At 35.8% G+C, this 16972-nt stretch overlaps 1 protein-coding gene across 1 annotated transcript in view; it reads right to left on the reverse strand.

Annotated features, from left to right (window-relative positions):
• The window catches only part of LOC149794782 (U5 small nuclear ribonucleoprotein 200 kDa helicase-like), a 103505-nt gene that overhangs the window by 73352 nt on the left and 13181 nt on the right, over positions 1–16972 (reverse strand). Inside the window, exons 8-12 of the mRNA XM_089964431.1 lie at positions 15482–15581; positions 14003–14220; positions 11181–11298; positions 5812–5867; positions 3354–3491 (exon numbers count right to left, since the gene is read on the reverse strand). Of these exons, the coding sequence (XP_089820557.1) occupies positions 3354–3491; positions 5812–5867; positions 11181–11298; positions 14003–14220; positions 15482–15581 (630 nt within the window). The remainder of the gene's footprint in view (positions 1–3353; positions 3492–5811; positions 5868–11180; positions 11299–14002; positions 14221–15481; positions 15582–16972) is intronic.

Raw genomic sequence — 16972 nt, forward strand, 5'->3', positions numbered from 1 at the left:
ATCACGTAGTTAATAATTGTTAATAATGCACTTTTTCTAATGAGGTCATTCATTATTCTGGATAAGTAACATTTATTTTCAAAATGTCTAACATGTGAAAGATTGGTCCAACTGGTTTCAACAACCATCACAAGTATGTGAAAACATCTGTGTATTACATCACTGCTTTTTGTTGTATTGATTAGTCGGGTTCCCAGAGTGCATACATGCCAACCCCTGATGACGGAAAAGTGTAATCCAAGTGGACAAAAAGAGAAATCCATGCAGAAAGAGGAATCCACATATAACATGATAAAAATTTAATAAACAGTGATTTATTTGCCCCTCTCGTCTTTTAACATCTTTTACTGCTTCAAGTTTTCATATGTAGCACTTTTAGCTTTCGAAAGCAACAGATTTTCATGTTGCATTTTAAAACACTTTGTACCAGCTGAGACCATGAATGTTTTGCACACCAGTAGAGCACAAAGTGCTGGGTTACTGAGCCTGGATCGGAATTCACTTTTATTTTTGTTAACAATACTGAACAATCTCTCAGTCAGCATTAGAATGATAAAGAACTAATATTCCTTTCATAACCTGACAAAGAAGAGGAAATTTATATCTTCCAGTGATTGTGTCTTTTAGCTGGGAAATAAGGTGCCACTGCACATCAACTCTATCTGCATTAAGCATACTGTCAGGTAGAATCTCAACTTTATACTTCAGGAATTCTCCTTCCAGATGATCCAAGGTAGGCAAGGATGGTAATAGAAAGGGATATCTCTTGACAAAGAATCTAACACTTTTGAAGCTTTTGACTGTCTCTCATTTACATCAGCAATTGAAGCATTTAAAAGCACTTCATCTCCATAGGGGAATTTCTGGAGCATGTAATCACAGGCTGTAGCATAATAATCTCTAACATTATCAGAAAACACCTTCACAGCCAGAGTAGAATTGTGTTCTATGAATTCTCTTGCTTCTGCACCAATAGCAAGATCTTCATTATCTTTCTATTAAGAACTCGGTAAATAACACCTCTGCATTTATAACATTCGTGTCCGCAATTTAGTTCTGCTGTAGATAAGAAGTTACCTTAGTATTCGAGTTCGTAAGACGAGCTAATTTGATGTGTTTCTTTGTTTTCAAGTGTTTCTCCACATAAAATTTACCACCATGCCCAATAATAAAATCATTTCCATACAGACTGCAATGAGCATGATGCTGCCCTGGAATACTGGGAATCGTATCGTTGCTTAAAACTGACCTGTCATACTATATAGTACATGTACAATAGGTCAATTTTAAGAAATGATACGAGCCCCTGTGCCCGAGAATGGAACGCTATATTATGCCATTCATGTATTCATCTTTGAAGGATTCATTTTATTATTGTCTTTTTCTGATCCACCTGTGAAATTCTTTGAAAAAATATATGTGCTCTAATATAAACATCGACTAAAATACATCTGAAGACTTTTAGTGCCAAATAGTAAAATTATTTCCACATAGCCTGCAATAGACGTCACGTGATGCTGCCCTCATGTCCTCATCTTTGGAGGATTCTGTTCTTTTGTTTCGTTTATTTTTGGCTTTTTCTAATCCATCTGTGAAATTATTTGAAAGAAGACATTTTTGCATTTTTGCTCTCCTACACGCATCGATTAAAATAAATTATACTTTTTAGCGCCAAATACCTATAGACTGGTTCTGTACTAAATATAAATTAGAAAAAAGAATCTGTGAGTAAAGATTAAAAATTAAAAAACCAGTCTGTTCTCTTCTCACTAAGCCACACAGCTGCTATAAATAGAATACGAGGTCTAAAGTTTGAAAGTAGAACCAGCATGTTTCTGGGTAATATGATAGTTGCTATAAATAGAACAAAATACTGTTAGGAAAGTGCACGGACAAGCATACTCTTAAATTGTAGTTATGTAGAAGCCGTCTTTTCTAAACTACGGTCTGTGGGATTAATGGGATGTTAATAAAAATGAGAAAACAAACAACTGATTTTTTTGGGAAGGTGGATATACCGAAAAAGCGTAATCCATATACATTTACACATAAGGCGTAATTTAGTGAAAAAAGGTGTAATGATTATGCCAAAAGCGTAATGGTTGGCATGTATGAGAGTGGTATATATTAGTATAGTACTCATCGGAGTCAAAGTAGCCAGGAACTTGACTGACTGTTGATACACCACCAAACAAAATTCCATTTTTAAAAAAAATATAGCAACATTTAATTCATGAGACAATCGTCTACATCAAAACTAAATTTCTGTATTGTTTAATTAGTCCAATATTGATATCATGAGCTCATGGGAATAGTGAAACTTCTTACCATCCTTGGAGATATCTCAAAGTGCCAGTTCAGGAATTTTCTGAAACTCGCTTGCCCACAATGGACTGTATGTTAAACCAAGTTCTTTATTTTACAAAGTATTCATTTCACTTGGTTGCCTTGCTATCTTTGATCACAGATATGAATGAGTTGGTTAATTTAAGGTAGTTTTATTATGTTACATACACAATAACATTTACAAGTGTTCAAGTGATCAACTGAAGTAAGTTCACTGACATTCCACCCGGGCCGCTAGATTTTAAGTATGTTGGATTTGCATGCCTTTTAACTTTTCTTTTATTCCACCACCTTTATTTGATTCAAAAGACACAATTAAAGTGATAATACAAAGGAGACCAGCTTTTTGATTCAGTGCAACAATACAACAAATACTTTTGCAAGTCAGTTATCAAAACACGGTTGGCATTTAATTAGGTTCTCAGAGAAACTCTTGTGGACATAGCTGTTATGGTAGACTGACACATTTTACATTTAAAAATGCATTGCATCATGATGATTACACTTAAGAGAAACTAAAAAACAGAATTAAAACACAAATTTCATTTAATAAAAGTTATTAATTGGCATTTAGATATTAATGTACTGCCTACACTAGGTGTAAGTGACATTTTCATTGATCGAAATTTCCTTGAATATCTTTAATTGCAGTGTACTAAGAATGTCAGTTGGAAAGAAAATGTAACCAATTATATGTCTTCTTATTAAAAGTTGATAATTTCAAAATGTTGATTAAAATTTCCAGGGGCTTTCTATCATTTTCGACCATAAAATGGGTGATATGTAAACGTTTCAGTTACCAATTTCAAGTTCAAGAAATAGGAATATATTTTTTTTTGTATTTTCTGGTTTAAAAAAATGAGATCCATGCCTGACCTTGCATTATAAGCAGGTTCACGAGTTATCAGGGTGCGAGTTATTGAGGGAGTGGTGTAATTAACAAAAGATATTTTAATTTGAACTACTGAGAAAAATATTATGCACATCTGTCAACAAAATCCACTTACAGTTGGTGCACAGAGCAGAAGATTCTGGTCAGACTCCATGGCTGCCTTGAACAGTCTGCTCTGAATTCTGTTGAGGCTTTTGAACCCTTCAAATGCTGGCTGCGCATATTTAGGTAGTCGATCAACAGCAACCAAGGACTGCAAGAAAACAGTAATAAAATCAATTAACTAATTAGATATCAATATGACATTTATGCTCCACCAATACGATGCAAGTGAAGGGGAAAATTCTATAGGCAATACCTCAAGTTGGTCAAAAAGGAAATTTATAAGCAAATTATGTTTCTCTGATAGTATTTACCCAGTCTTACTGACAAAGAAACTCCGCTATGTCCCAAATCCAGCTCTACCAAAAAGATAAAACAATTTGTCTTTTCATTTTCTTTGATCAACAAAATGAAGGGAAATAACTGTTACAAAGGCCTTCCCCTTACCCTCTGCTAGGTAGCCAACCATATACTAGATGATTTTAAGTTTAAACTTGAACAGAACCAACAGCAAGCATGCTCACATCTGGTTTAACGGCAATGCGATCTAGTAAGTATTCTTGGAGACATAATTTACTAAACACTGTACGTTCACTGTCAAATGCACTGACCATTCACATTAACAGTAGAAAAAGGGGTAAGAGAAAGAAACGCAAGAGCAACCAACCTCTACTATAGCGACATTCAAGTGGCAATATGAGTACATCCTCAAGAGAAACAATTTAACTTCTCTACTAATGTGGAGACAGCACAAATGAGAGAGTATGAATTCAATAATCATGAGTGCTAACCCCTGTAGGGTTAAGCATGAGCTTGTTGACTTACCAAAGAACATTTCCTCATGTGAATCCTGCAAAAGCTATAAACCCCATAGAAAGACCAAGGGTTGTGCATCCATTTATGGGGCCTCATGATTGTCTGTACAGCCACCACAGAATCCACAAGGTTCAACATTCATCATTCTGATAACATACTGTGTAGCTAGAAACTGGAGAAAGTCAACTGTACATGCCTGCCAGCCGACTCAAATGAAGATATTATATTCAGATGTAAGACTCATCAAAATCAATAGAATTTCATGAGCTGAGACCTTCATGAGGCATACTTGATTCTAACAGAGCTCAGAATTCTCTGATCAAATGAATCACTTGTGCCATGAGTCCATTGCTGGAGAGGTTATCTTGCTTTCCTGCTTTAATGCGCATTAAGAGCTGCTGTTGCAGACCCATTTTGTTCACCTCAGACAGCACTTGAGTGCACGAATAACATCCTGCAGCCTTGCCCCCATCAAAGGATCAGCTGAGAAGAGAGGGCAAATGATTGTTTCTGAATATCTGTAAACAGCAATCTGTTCTTGGAGACATTGCCACACTGCATAATCAAGATGACTGACACGTTTAATTAGGAGTTGGAGATACTTCAGGTCTACAAACAAGGCATGCAGGCTGAAGCTAAATCAATCGGGAAACAAGTCTTATAAGATAGCCGCATCAGTGCTGCCAAATAAACAGGATCAAAATGAGGTGAACTGAGCCATGTTAACACTCATAGATGTTCCACATCGAAAACAAGTTAAATCAGCAGGGCCTGAATGTGCCAAAACTGGACAACAGGTCAAACAGATCTATATTTTAATGTAGATATATGAACCATGCAGTCTGAAATACACTCATATTTCAATTTAATTAAATTATTGCAATTAAATTTAGATAAACAAGTCATGCAGTCTGAAATACACATTTTAATTTAGATGTGTGAGCCATGCTGTCTGAAATAAACTTATATTTTCATTTAAGTATATGAGCTATGCAGTATGAAATACACTATTTTAATTTAAATACATGAGAAATGCAGTCTGAAATAAAGAATTATTATTATATAATAACAAATGTGTACCTTTAAGTTAGAAAACTTCTCCAAGGATATTTATTTAGTAACACATGTGTACCTTTAAGTTAGAAAACTTCCCCAAGGATATTTATTTAGTAACACATGTGTACCTTTAAGTTAGGAAACTTCCCCAAGGATAATTATTTAGTAACACATGTGTACCTTTAAGTTAGGAAACTTCCCCAAGGATATTTATTTAGTAACACATGTGTACCTTTAAGTTAGGAAACTTCCCCAAGGATAATTATTTAGTAACACATGTGTACCTTTAAGTTAGAAAACTTCCCCAAGGATATTTATTTAGTAACACATGTGTACCTTTAAGTCAGAAAACTTCCCCAAGGATATTTATTTAGTAACACATGTGTACCTTTAAGTCAGAAAACTTCCCCAAGGATATTTATTTAGCAACACATGTGTACCTTTAAGTCAGAACACTTTTCTCAAGAATATTTAATTAGTATCATGTGCAGCTTTAAAATAAAACACTTTCCTCAATGACATTTAAATACCAACATGTGTGTAAGATCCCTGAGACAAAACCACCTCGACCAAGTCAATTTAATTGGAATCTTACTTACCTCATCTGAGTCAAATGGTTTTGGCTTTAATGCTGGTACATGTACTTCTTCATAACCTAAAATGAATATGTAGATACAAAAGGTTACAAACAGTAGACTACTTCATAGTATAAAAATAACTGCAGATACATAAATCATCATCGTCATCTCTCTCTCACACAGACACACTCATTTCCCAGGTGAGTCTGTGTCTTACTGTTTCTCCATATATTCCCACCCCTGACCCTTTTCTCTAGTTAGTCTGTGCATCTCCATCCTCCAATCCCACCCCAAGTCCCCCATTTCAACACCTCCTGAAGAAGTGATATCTATGTCTCACAATGCTAATGCAAGTGAAACAAACAAAAGGAAAATAAGACACAGGTCCCATAAAGGTACTGACTCCACTGGGTGAAATGATTTTCCCATAATTCAAGAAAAGACCATTTTTCCCCCTTGTAAATATTAATTGTTGAAAGCATCTTTGATATTCTTCAGCAATAACAAGATTTTCAAATTAGCTGCTGAGGTACACATACTCAGTGGATGTCAGTGTAGATCATTTAGAGCAAAGTGAAAATCAATGTCAGTGTTTTTGTGAAAACCATGTCATAATGATCAGCCAGTAGAGTAGAGACAACAACATTTTTGACAGTCACCATGATTGCCATACTGGATGTAAGACTTGCTGAATATTCATTTAGGACAAAAAAGTATCAAAAAAAGTCTGTTGGTGAAAAACAAGTTGATACAGCCATCCATACTGGAGAAGTAGAGAAAACAATATTTTCAAGTTATGATTTTCCATTCATCAGAAGCAGCAATAACAAGACTGTCAAGAAAGGTAGTTTCATGTCTGATTGGCACAGTTTTCATTAAAGACCAGATGGACATCATATGAAGTCTTCTAGTGAAAAGCCACATACCAATGTGACTTTCTATTCTGGGAGAGTTGTGATAACAAGATTTTTAAGAATGCTGCCATAGTGGCATAATGGATGTCATTTTTATGAAGCCTTTAATTTATAAGCCAACGCTGATATGACCATTCATGTAGAACGAGTAGCAATAACATGATTTTAAAGATGGCCAATGTCGCTGCTATAATGGATGTCAGATCTGTACTATTTTCATTTAAGGTCAACTAAATGACGTAACAGGTCTCCTAGTGAAAAACCCATGTTAATACCACCATCCATGTAGAAGTAGCAATAATAAGATTTCCCAGATGGCTGACATTATGGCTATATTGAGTATTTGGTTAGAACCATATTTATTTACGACCAACAAAACAAATCTTTTAGTGAAAACCCCATGTTGATATGGCAATGACTGTAGGAGGGTTACCTATAAATACATTTTCCTGATGGCCACTGTGGTGGCCATACTTGATCTCCAAGCAACACCATTTTCATCTAGAACCAACTAGACCATGGAATAAATGTGTGTGAAAAGTTTTGTGGCAATCCTTCACAGAGTTTACATTTACAAAGGCTAGTGAAAACAAACTTGTGCTAATGGATGGATAGCCAACAGACAACAAATTATAACATAAGCTCTTCTGGTCTTTGACCAGTAGACCTAAAAATAAACAGCTTTTCATTTAGGGCATCACAACACCAATTACTTTCCTTACATACTTCTTTCATTTTCTACATTTTTAAAAAAATGAAATCCAGTTCATATGAACTAATAGTATGACAGACACTAACTTGGACACAGCATATCAAACAAGGTCATGTCCAGCCCAAGACCAATGCCTTGCAGAATGAAATGAGAGAGTTTCAAAATGATTCATACCAAGCACTAAAAAAATTCATTGAGGGCTTAGGATTTATAAGTAAAATAAAATATTTAAATCAAAACCTTGAAGCAGATTTTCCATGACAGACCCTGACCACCAAGGAAAAAGGGGCAAGGAAGCATACCGTAAAATGAATTATCTTATCATCATAAAGATTCCTGACAAGTATGATGGAAATCTATCATGGCAATTAGGAAATACATGCAAATGAAAATCTATCAAGGCAAACAGGAAACATGCAAATGAAAATCTTGAATGTAAACCTTAAAAAACTGTTGAGAATGCAGATGCTGACAGAAAAGTGTGAGTTATGTTTCACTTTAATCTAATGTAATCACACCTTATTCAGCAATCAATCAGTATTTATGAATGAGAGAAAATAATAAAGTATGAACCAGTTTGACTAATAATTTAGAAATATCTTTTCCTAACATTCTAAACCTGTATGTTCACTGAGTACAGCTCGAAGGCAATCTCTAGTGTTTGTTTTGACTAATGTGAAAATGGCCACAAAATCTCCAGTTAGACAAATAGAAAAAAAATGTATCTCTAAACACCAAGCTACAAATAATATGAATAGAAGCAAGGCATTCACAAAAGGATACATATGATTCGTCAAGGTTTCCACTTTCAACAATTGGAGTTATTTGGTGAAATCATTTAAAACAAAATTTTATTGTAAATAATGTTTCTCTAAAAATACTTACCAAATACATTAACGTTAGAATTACTTATTCTACCTCCAGAATCTAGACTCACATAGACTTGAAAAGTCTCTCTTCCTATACTGTGTAGAGACAAACTAACTCTTACAGATTACTTCACTAAGTGGCGCTCTGTAAACAACTTATGTTTTAACTTTTGATGCAAACTGTCAACAAGCCTCAGAAATCTGTAGATTTCTAATTTATTCTGTTAGCCATCCAAGTGTCTACTATATTTTTGTGTACTTTGGTGAAATTTCTGATACTTTTCGTGGATTTATTACTTCTTCATATGTTGGTAAAACCATATCTACAGGTACATAGTACCGCAAGTACAGCTTGTTCTTGTTCATAGGTTCACATATTTGCATACATTATCCCTTTATTCTGATAAATTTGTAAAAATATTCTTCATATTATCAGCATTTATTACCATTTCACTTTAGCCTTATTCAATTTGATCGATATCTGATTTCATTTTCTATTCTAAAATATTCTTTATATTATCATCATTTATTACCATTTCATTTTAACCTCATGCAATTTGATCGATATCTGATTTCATGTACTGGCAAAGATGGAACAGCTGGTATACTTTTATGCTACAAATGCAAATCAACCAATTTCAGAAAAAATGAATGAGTTTCTGACCTTTACCACAGCAGCATTGTAAATGAACAATGTCACAAGCCAACACCATGACACTAGTGTAATCCACCATTCCAATATCACCACAGTCAATTACCAATTTAATCCACACACATTTAACTACTTTGGTCCAGAGTTACTTACAAAGTAAATACTTCAGATGTTCAATATATTTTGTTTAGTGACTTGGCTGAAGTGAAAACATTTCAAAATCCAAATCAAGCCAGCACTCAGTGAACAATTAATTTGGTTATTGTTATTAACAAAATGAAAGCTGATACTAATCTCTATGAAGCAAGAAAGAGGGTTGCTTAATATTTTTACTGTTTCATGCAACAGCAATTAATTCCACTCAATAGTACCAGAAGGAAAGTTGGGCTATCTTTTTGACAACTTCAGGCATTGTTTTGACAGCAACTATCACACATTCAGACATTGTGGACAGCTTGACATTGCTAACAAACTTTGATCTATCCTGAGATCACTCATTAATCCTGTTACCAAAGTGGGACCTATCATGGGTCTTGACATGGCTCAAGTCTTTTACGTTCACTGATGTTGTTCTAGGGTTTAATGTCATTTTTCAGTACAACATAGGCTATACATGGTAGCCAGTAAAACTGGTGGAGGAAGAACCCGGGAAAACCCCAACCCACAAGAAACTACTGGCAAGCTTTCTCACATGCCCAAGTTAGCCAAGCCTGAGACTTGAACCCACGCAGACAGAGGTGAGATAGCAGTGATCCAGAACTGTGAGTGCCTCAGACCACTAGGCCACTCATAGAACTTTTCTAAGTTCACTGAAGCAACTATCATATAAGACATGCTTCCTGCCAGCCTTGGCTTCAGCATCAAGAAAAAGTGAGCTCTGTTTTCTGTCTGCTGATCTAAACTATGTAAAGTTTCATTCTGATGGTTCATTCATTTTTAATGACACCAGGTTTCATCACTATGAATAGGTTTCCACTTACTGGAAACCAGAAAAACAACTGTATGCCCCCTCTTGTCTACTGATCCTAGACGAGGTCACAGGAACATGTCTGTACCCTACAAATGCACAAAATCCATCCAGTCTGGATGCCAGAGACATTTCCTCCCACTTAAACCATGGAAACAGAACATAATAACACACAAGAATTATTGGCCTCGCCTGGCTAAAGGGAGTCATCCAATCAGCATACTCTGATCTCTGTTTGGAACAGGTATGTCTAATGAGGACTTCAGCTCATCAAATACAAGCTATTTCTACAAGCCTTGCCATTCAACGCAATGCTCAATTATTGTGTGTGTGCGTGTGTGCAGCTGTTAGTGCCATTTTTGTAAGTCTTTGGTATGACTCGGCTGGGGATCGAACCTACGACCTCTCGCATCCGGATCAGACGCTCTACCCACTAGGCCACCAGAGCGGTGCAATGCTCAATTAAACATAATGGAGTCACATTCCTAGTCCAATGTTTCCTCTTTCTATTAGCATGATATGGCTTCATAAAACTGAGAATTTAGTCACCTGAATTCAAAACTGCCTTCTCCTGATTCCATGTATGTTTAAATGGAACATCCTTAAGCTCACTGTTGTTGGCAACATGTCTTTTTTAATTAGGGACCAAGCTAAATAAATTTTGTTCTTAAGATCTTTTATGTGCTGACACCAACACATAAAACAGACTCTGGGGCACCTGTTCATTTATAATGTCTGTTAAGTACAGGAGATAAGCTTTCATGCCTCTAGTGTCTTGTGCTTTATGTCTTGTTGTTGTTGTTGTGGGGTTTAACGCCATTTTTCAGCACGATAGGCTATACATGGCGGCCAGTATTAATGGTGGAGGAAGAACCCGGAAAACCCCGGAAAGAACCACCGACCCACGAGAAGCTACTGGCAGGCTTTCTCACATGCCCACATTGGCTGAATCTTAGACTCGAACCGCCGCAGACAGAGGTGAGATGGCAGTGATCCGTAACGAAGAGCGCTTTAGACCACTCGGGGCCCCGTGCTTTATGTCTAAGTAGTGTTTAAACAAATGAGAATATTTAATAACCAATCAACTCCATGGGACTATTATGGGCACCTTATCTCCAATGTCTGGCAAATATGGCAAATTTTATTATCCCTGATGTGGAATAGTATTTCTGATGAAATAACAGCCAACACACCACAAGATTTCCTAGTAAGATGATAAAGAGGAAGAGGTGGAGTAAGAAAATGAGAGGCATCAGAATTTGTGCCCTAGTTTTACCCTTTCTTTGTTTTCTGAAGGATCCATCGGGTAGCTGACATCTCTTGTTAGCCATCAAGTGACTACCCTGAGAGAAAGTCAAGTCTTCTATATCAAGCATCTGAACAAAACCCAGCTCCTGCAAAGTCAATATGGCAAAAATCATTACTCTCTTGGTGGTACATTATTCACATATCAATATATCAAAAACCACAATTTATCTTACTCTAAAATGCAGAGATTCTTGTTTCCAAGGTCACATATGTGATATCAACTAAATATGTTTTAATGTATTGCAAATCTAACACTTTTATCTGGAGCTAACTGCATTTTAAAATAATTTTATTTGTAAAGTTTGTGAGCACCTTATACTATAAATTCCTATACTTTATTTTCAAAACATTTATTATGTCTTTGAGAATGTATCAAACAGTGTAGTGACCAAGACTGGCTGTGGGTGCATTTGATTTTTGGGCCAATTTGGTGACTGCCCTGTCCTATCCATTCAAAACAGTGTCTGGAACTTGTCCAATTTACCTGGAACTTGTCCCATTTCAGCCCTTTTAGACACAAATGTATATCAGTTGATTGATAAAGCCATAATTTTAGTCAACAGTCCATAGTTCATGCCAATAATAATACCTTAAAAGTTCACAACAAGTAAGAAAAGACTGCAACACTTACGTATGTAAACAGCTTAATTTAGTTTAAACATCTACAAAATCAGCTCATGTGTAAACTGTAAAAACATGCATATGGCTGTAAATGACAGGAATTTCCTTTTGAATAAATTAAATATTTTGCAACTCCTGTTTAAGAGGATTATTTAGAAAGATTTTTCTGTTAATTCTTTTCTTAAAGTATGTATCAATGACTTTCATTATACATTAGGCTCATTTAATGAAAATACTGAAATTTCTTCACAGTATTTACTTTTAATTAACATGCTTTAAACTGAACCTTGGATAAGTAACATTTTAAAGTTTTCTAAGACACTATACTGAGTATCCACTGAAGATCCTACAAAAGCATCCCTTGCACATGTCCAGCATTAGGTCTGTTTCCATCATAATTTATTTTTTTAATCAAGTCAATATAAGCTGGAAACAATGCCATAACAACCAATGGGATGTTTTACTGAAACTGGCAGACATATTCAACAAAGACATGTCTTACAAAATAAATACTGTCATAGGTGGTAGAAGATACAGCATGCACATTATACCAGCTTTCAGCTGTTCAGTAAGCATAATGGTCAGAGAGGGGGAATGGTTAAGTTCCTAGCCTAATGGTCAGAGAGGGGGAATGGTTAAGTTCCGAGCATAATGGTCAGAGAGGGGGAATGGTTAAGTTTCTAGCCTAATGGTCAGAGAGGGAGAATGGTCAAGTGCCTATCCTAATGGCCAGATAGATGGGGAATGGTTAAGTTCCTAGCATAATGGTCAGAGAGGGGGAATGGTTAAGTTCCTAGCCTAATGGTCAGAGAGGGGGAATGGTTAAGTTTCTAGCCTAATGGTCAGAGAGGGAGAAAGGTCAAGTGCCTATCCTAATGGCCAGATAGATGGGAAAATTGTTCAGTTTCTAACCTAATGGTCAGATATGGGGCAAGTTTCTAGCCTAATGGTCAGAGAGGGGGAATGGTTGAGTTCTAGCCTAATGGTCAGAGAGGGGGAATGGTCGAGTTTCTAGCCTATTGATCAGATCAGTTTCTAGCCTAATGGTTAAATAGAGGGAAATGGTTGAGTTTCTAGCCTACTGGTCAGAGAGAGGGGATGGTTTTCTTATCAGCTGACACCCTTGCCCATGCTTCTATACCAACCAAAGGATAAACTGGCTAAGTCAAAGACACAATTTTGTATGCATATGTTTGTTTCTAACATGCAAACCTTTATTGTTAATAATTTCTCATCTGTTATCCATGGTGAGCATAAATCCAAATGCTTCATCTTACTTGTAAACAGTTAATCACCACATCAAATTTGCAGGCTTAACCTCCTTCATAAACATTCAAAAGCTTGAATTTAATGCAAAAAAGAACTGCCAAGCATTTTATTGATAGTGCTGAAAAGGCTACTAAATTGATAGAAATCTGGCATACTGCATCTTGGTAGGAAAAGACTCTGTTCATAAAATTGTTACCTTAAGCCGCATCCAGTATTTTCATGAAAACTAATCTGTAATCATAGCGACTGCTTTGGTGGCCTAAGTTGTTAAAGCATCTGTCTTTGATGCGTGAGGTCACAGGTTCAAACCCTGGCCGAGTTGCAAAAGACAAAAATGGTGCCAGCAGTTGCTTTGCTTGGCATTCAGTATTAAGAGGTTTGTGCTAGGACTGGTGGGTCTGGTGTCAGGATAATGTGACTGGGTGGGACATGATGTTATGTGTCTGTGGCATGATGCCCCAGTGCTAGAAATCACTATAAACTGGCAGACTGCAGACATTGTAGCAATATGACTGAAACTTTTTTTAAAGCTATGCTAAAATTCCAAATCACACACATGTTAATCATAACAGTCAACAGGTCCTCTCCTCCAACTGTTTAAATGAATCAAGTGTTGCATAATAAAACTCTACCTTGAAGATATACCCATACAACTTTGGACTAAATGCTTCAAGAGACTCTACTATAAACTGTTTGAATTGTTTTATGTAATTTTAGTAGATCTGTTGTACAATGTGTGCATTTTTGTTGCTTATTTAGAGCAATTACAATCTTTATTGGAGTAAAAACCTTTAATTAGATAATATAATGGCAACCGAATTATTCCAAAGTTTAAACAAATATTTATCCATGACATAAATTCAAAATCTAACTGCCTTCCTAAATAAAAAAGAAAATCACCTCCTCATCATCCACATCCATTGCCTCAATATCTGCCGCCATTCTGTTCTGCCTTGCCTGTTGCCTTCGAGATCTTTCCTCAGAGACTATGTCTTCTTTATCTGTTACTTGAAGTGCATTCAGAATTGGTTTCAACTCTGGGTCACTCTCCATTTTCTCAACAATTCGATTCTTCTCAGTCTCATTTTGGGCTTGGGCAAGCAATGTGCAATACAGGACTGGAAACGAAAAGCATTATACAATGTTAAAGAACATGATACAATGTTCAAGTTTAAATTTTGTTACATCCAGGCATGGATGTTTGCATCATCTGAAAAACAAATTAAAAAAGTGAGCTCACATATAAAGAATTACACATATTTTGATGATTATTATATTAACTACCCTTTGTCTATGAAACAAAAGCTGATCAACAATACAATGCTTCTGTACTAAATTTTCTACTGACTTTTAGATAATTTTGGTGCATGCCTCATGTAGCAATCTGCTCTTTGTGAGAAATGTGTATCAATGTATTATGGGATTAAATGGCACATCAGTACAATAATGACTCTACAGCAGTGAGTAAAAGTTAGGTTGTAAAAATGTAATGGAAAAAAACTGCACAAATGTTACGAAGATGACACATTCCAAATACAAGTAAATATACATTCCAGTTAAATAAAAGAACAAAAGATATTCAAGCTCTTTATATGGTATACAAAAAAAAACAAGATAAAATCAGTAGGGTTGACATTTTTTATTTAAACCACATTGTTTTGACAGGTTTATGAGTTTCTCTGGTGGTACATCATCAAACAACTTTGTGATCACGTTGATATCAAATCTTCTGATTCAATGTGTGGAAGCCAATACACTCAGCAAGTGGACATTGACACGGCACTCACTCCAGGTTCACCATGTATGGAAGTTGATACACTCAGCAAGAATGCAATCCATTATCAGTGGACACTGACAAGGCATTCACTCCATCTGGAGATCACCCTGTGTGGAAGCTGATACACTCAGCAAGAATATAATCCATTGTCAGTGGACCCTGACAAGGCATTCACTCCAGTTGGGGTTCACCCTTCAGGAGGAAACATGGGTCAGACTCGCGTACCTTATACAAAAGCAACACAATACCACCTCAACACACCTGTTTGCCACTTTCACAATAACGAGTTTGATGTCCCAAAATGTTGCACTTTCATTCTACATTTTCCCAATTAGATAAAATATACAGATTAATGTAATATTTATAGAATCCTCCATTTCAAAATGGCAAATCAGCACCACAAAGATGCAGACTATAAGATGACATTCTTATGTTAATAATTCTTACTCTTCCTCAAAAAAGGCCAGTGAAAAACAACTTAAGTTCATCTGGCACAGCTCAACAGTCAGAATGAGAAAAGAGAAACACTTTCTGCCTTTGAAGAAACTAAATTGTGAACACTGCTCAACACTTATTCAAATGATATCAACATCCAGACTTACTCATTTGTCTGTGCTGCCTCAGGACTTTGATGAAGTCGAAAGATGTCACTCCAAGAAGAAAAACCAACTGATTTTCCACCTCTCTATCATCACTGGAGTTCTGTAAGCAAACAAACTTCCTGTTACAATAGTTAATTATTAAAAACAAATTCTAACACACAAGTTTCTAAATTTTTCCTTTCTTGTAATATTTTCTACTATATATTTCATCACTGTACCACTCACCTCCTACACACACCCAGAATTTTCCCTAATTTGGATCCTTGGTTAAGAACTGAAATATTGAGGGGCATACAAGGTTTTTAAAAAAACAAAACATGGCCGAACACCACCTCTGGGCATCGTACAAAGACATACATCATAAAATGAATTATTTAACGAGTTGTAAAAACTAATGACTAGCATAGGTTTTTTTTAGTTTCATTATTAAATATTTTCATTTTCACTTTGATACACAATATTACATTTTAACAACAGACATATTTATGACCTTGCAAAACCTTCCACTGCTCAATGCAAATATAATCATTGTAAATATCTTAAGCAGCTAATAGGGTTCAAAAACTACAATCATGAAGAATTACGTATTTATTTTGTGTCTGACATTCCCCAAGTATAATGAGGGATTTTCTTCATGTCTGGCATACAAAGAATGATGATTTGTTGATGTTTGGCAGGCACCAGAGCAGAATGGAGGATTTATTTGGTGACTGGCATACACCAGAGCAGAATGGAGGATTTGTTTGGTGACTGCCACACACCAGAGCAGACTGATGGATTTGTTTGGTGTCTAGCATACACCAGAGCAGACTGATTAATTGTTTCAGGTATACTAATCACTTTGCAACAACAACATACATATATAAAAAACTCAACAAACTTTCAAAACTTTCATAAACGTTTCTTTTTGGCTAGTAATTTATGACATCATTTGTCTGGGAGCATTTTGTTTATGAAATCTGCAACAACATCCACACTTAACACGAGTCTGACATACACTGTATTTAATGAATTAATCATAAACAAGGAAATCACGTGTTTCTGGTTGACCAACCTTTCTGAAAACAAAGATTAGAATGAAATAAATACACTGCTCATTTAACTAAAAGGTCAGATTGCTAGAATACTATACCCATAAACTATACAGACTGCTAGAGACTCATATCAAGGTGTTGGGAGTTAAAAGCCTTGAAATGTGAGATGTGACATAATAGGTTTCAAACCGATCAAACATTTCAAGTCCAAGTTAATAACAAGCCACTATGCTGAGGAAGGAAACAATAATACAATAGACTACTCATTAATATACATCAGAAAATATTCATTAGTGTAGACTGAAAGCAAAGTTTGATTAATCTTGATATAACTGGGTAAACAAGAGTCTATTGCCATCACTGCTGCTCCCCTGTCCAAAATGAATTACCAGGAATTCAAGATAGGACCATTTCTTCTTTTTAACTGATGAGTGTTGAAACCATATTCTTGAATGAC

The sequence above is a fragment of the Sinohyriopsis cumingii genome, chromosome 7, assembly GCF_028554795.1.
Source record: "Sinohyriopsis cumingii isolate HCF-2022 chromosome 7, ASM2855479v2, whole genome shotgun sequence".
Taxonomy (NCBI): Eukaryota; Metazoa; Mollusca; class Bivalvia; order Unionida; family Unionidae; genus Sinohyriopsis; species Sinohyriopsis cumingii.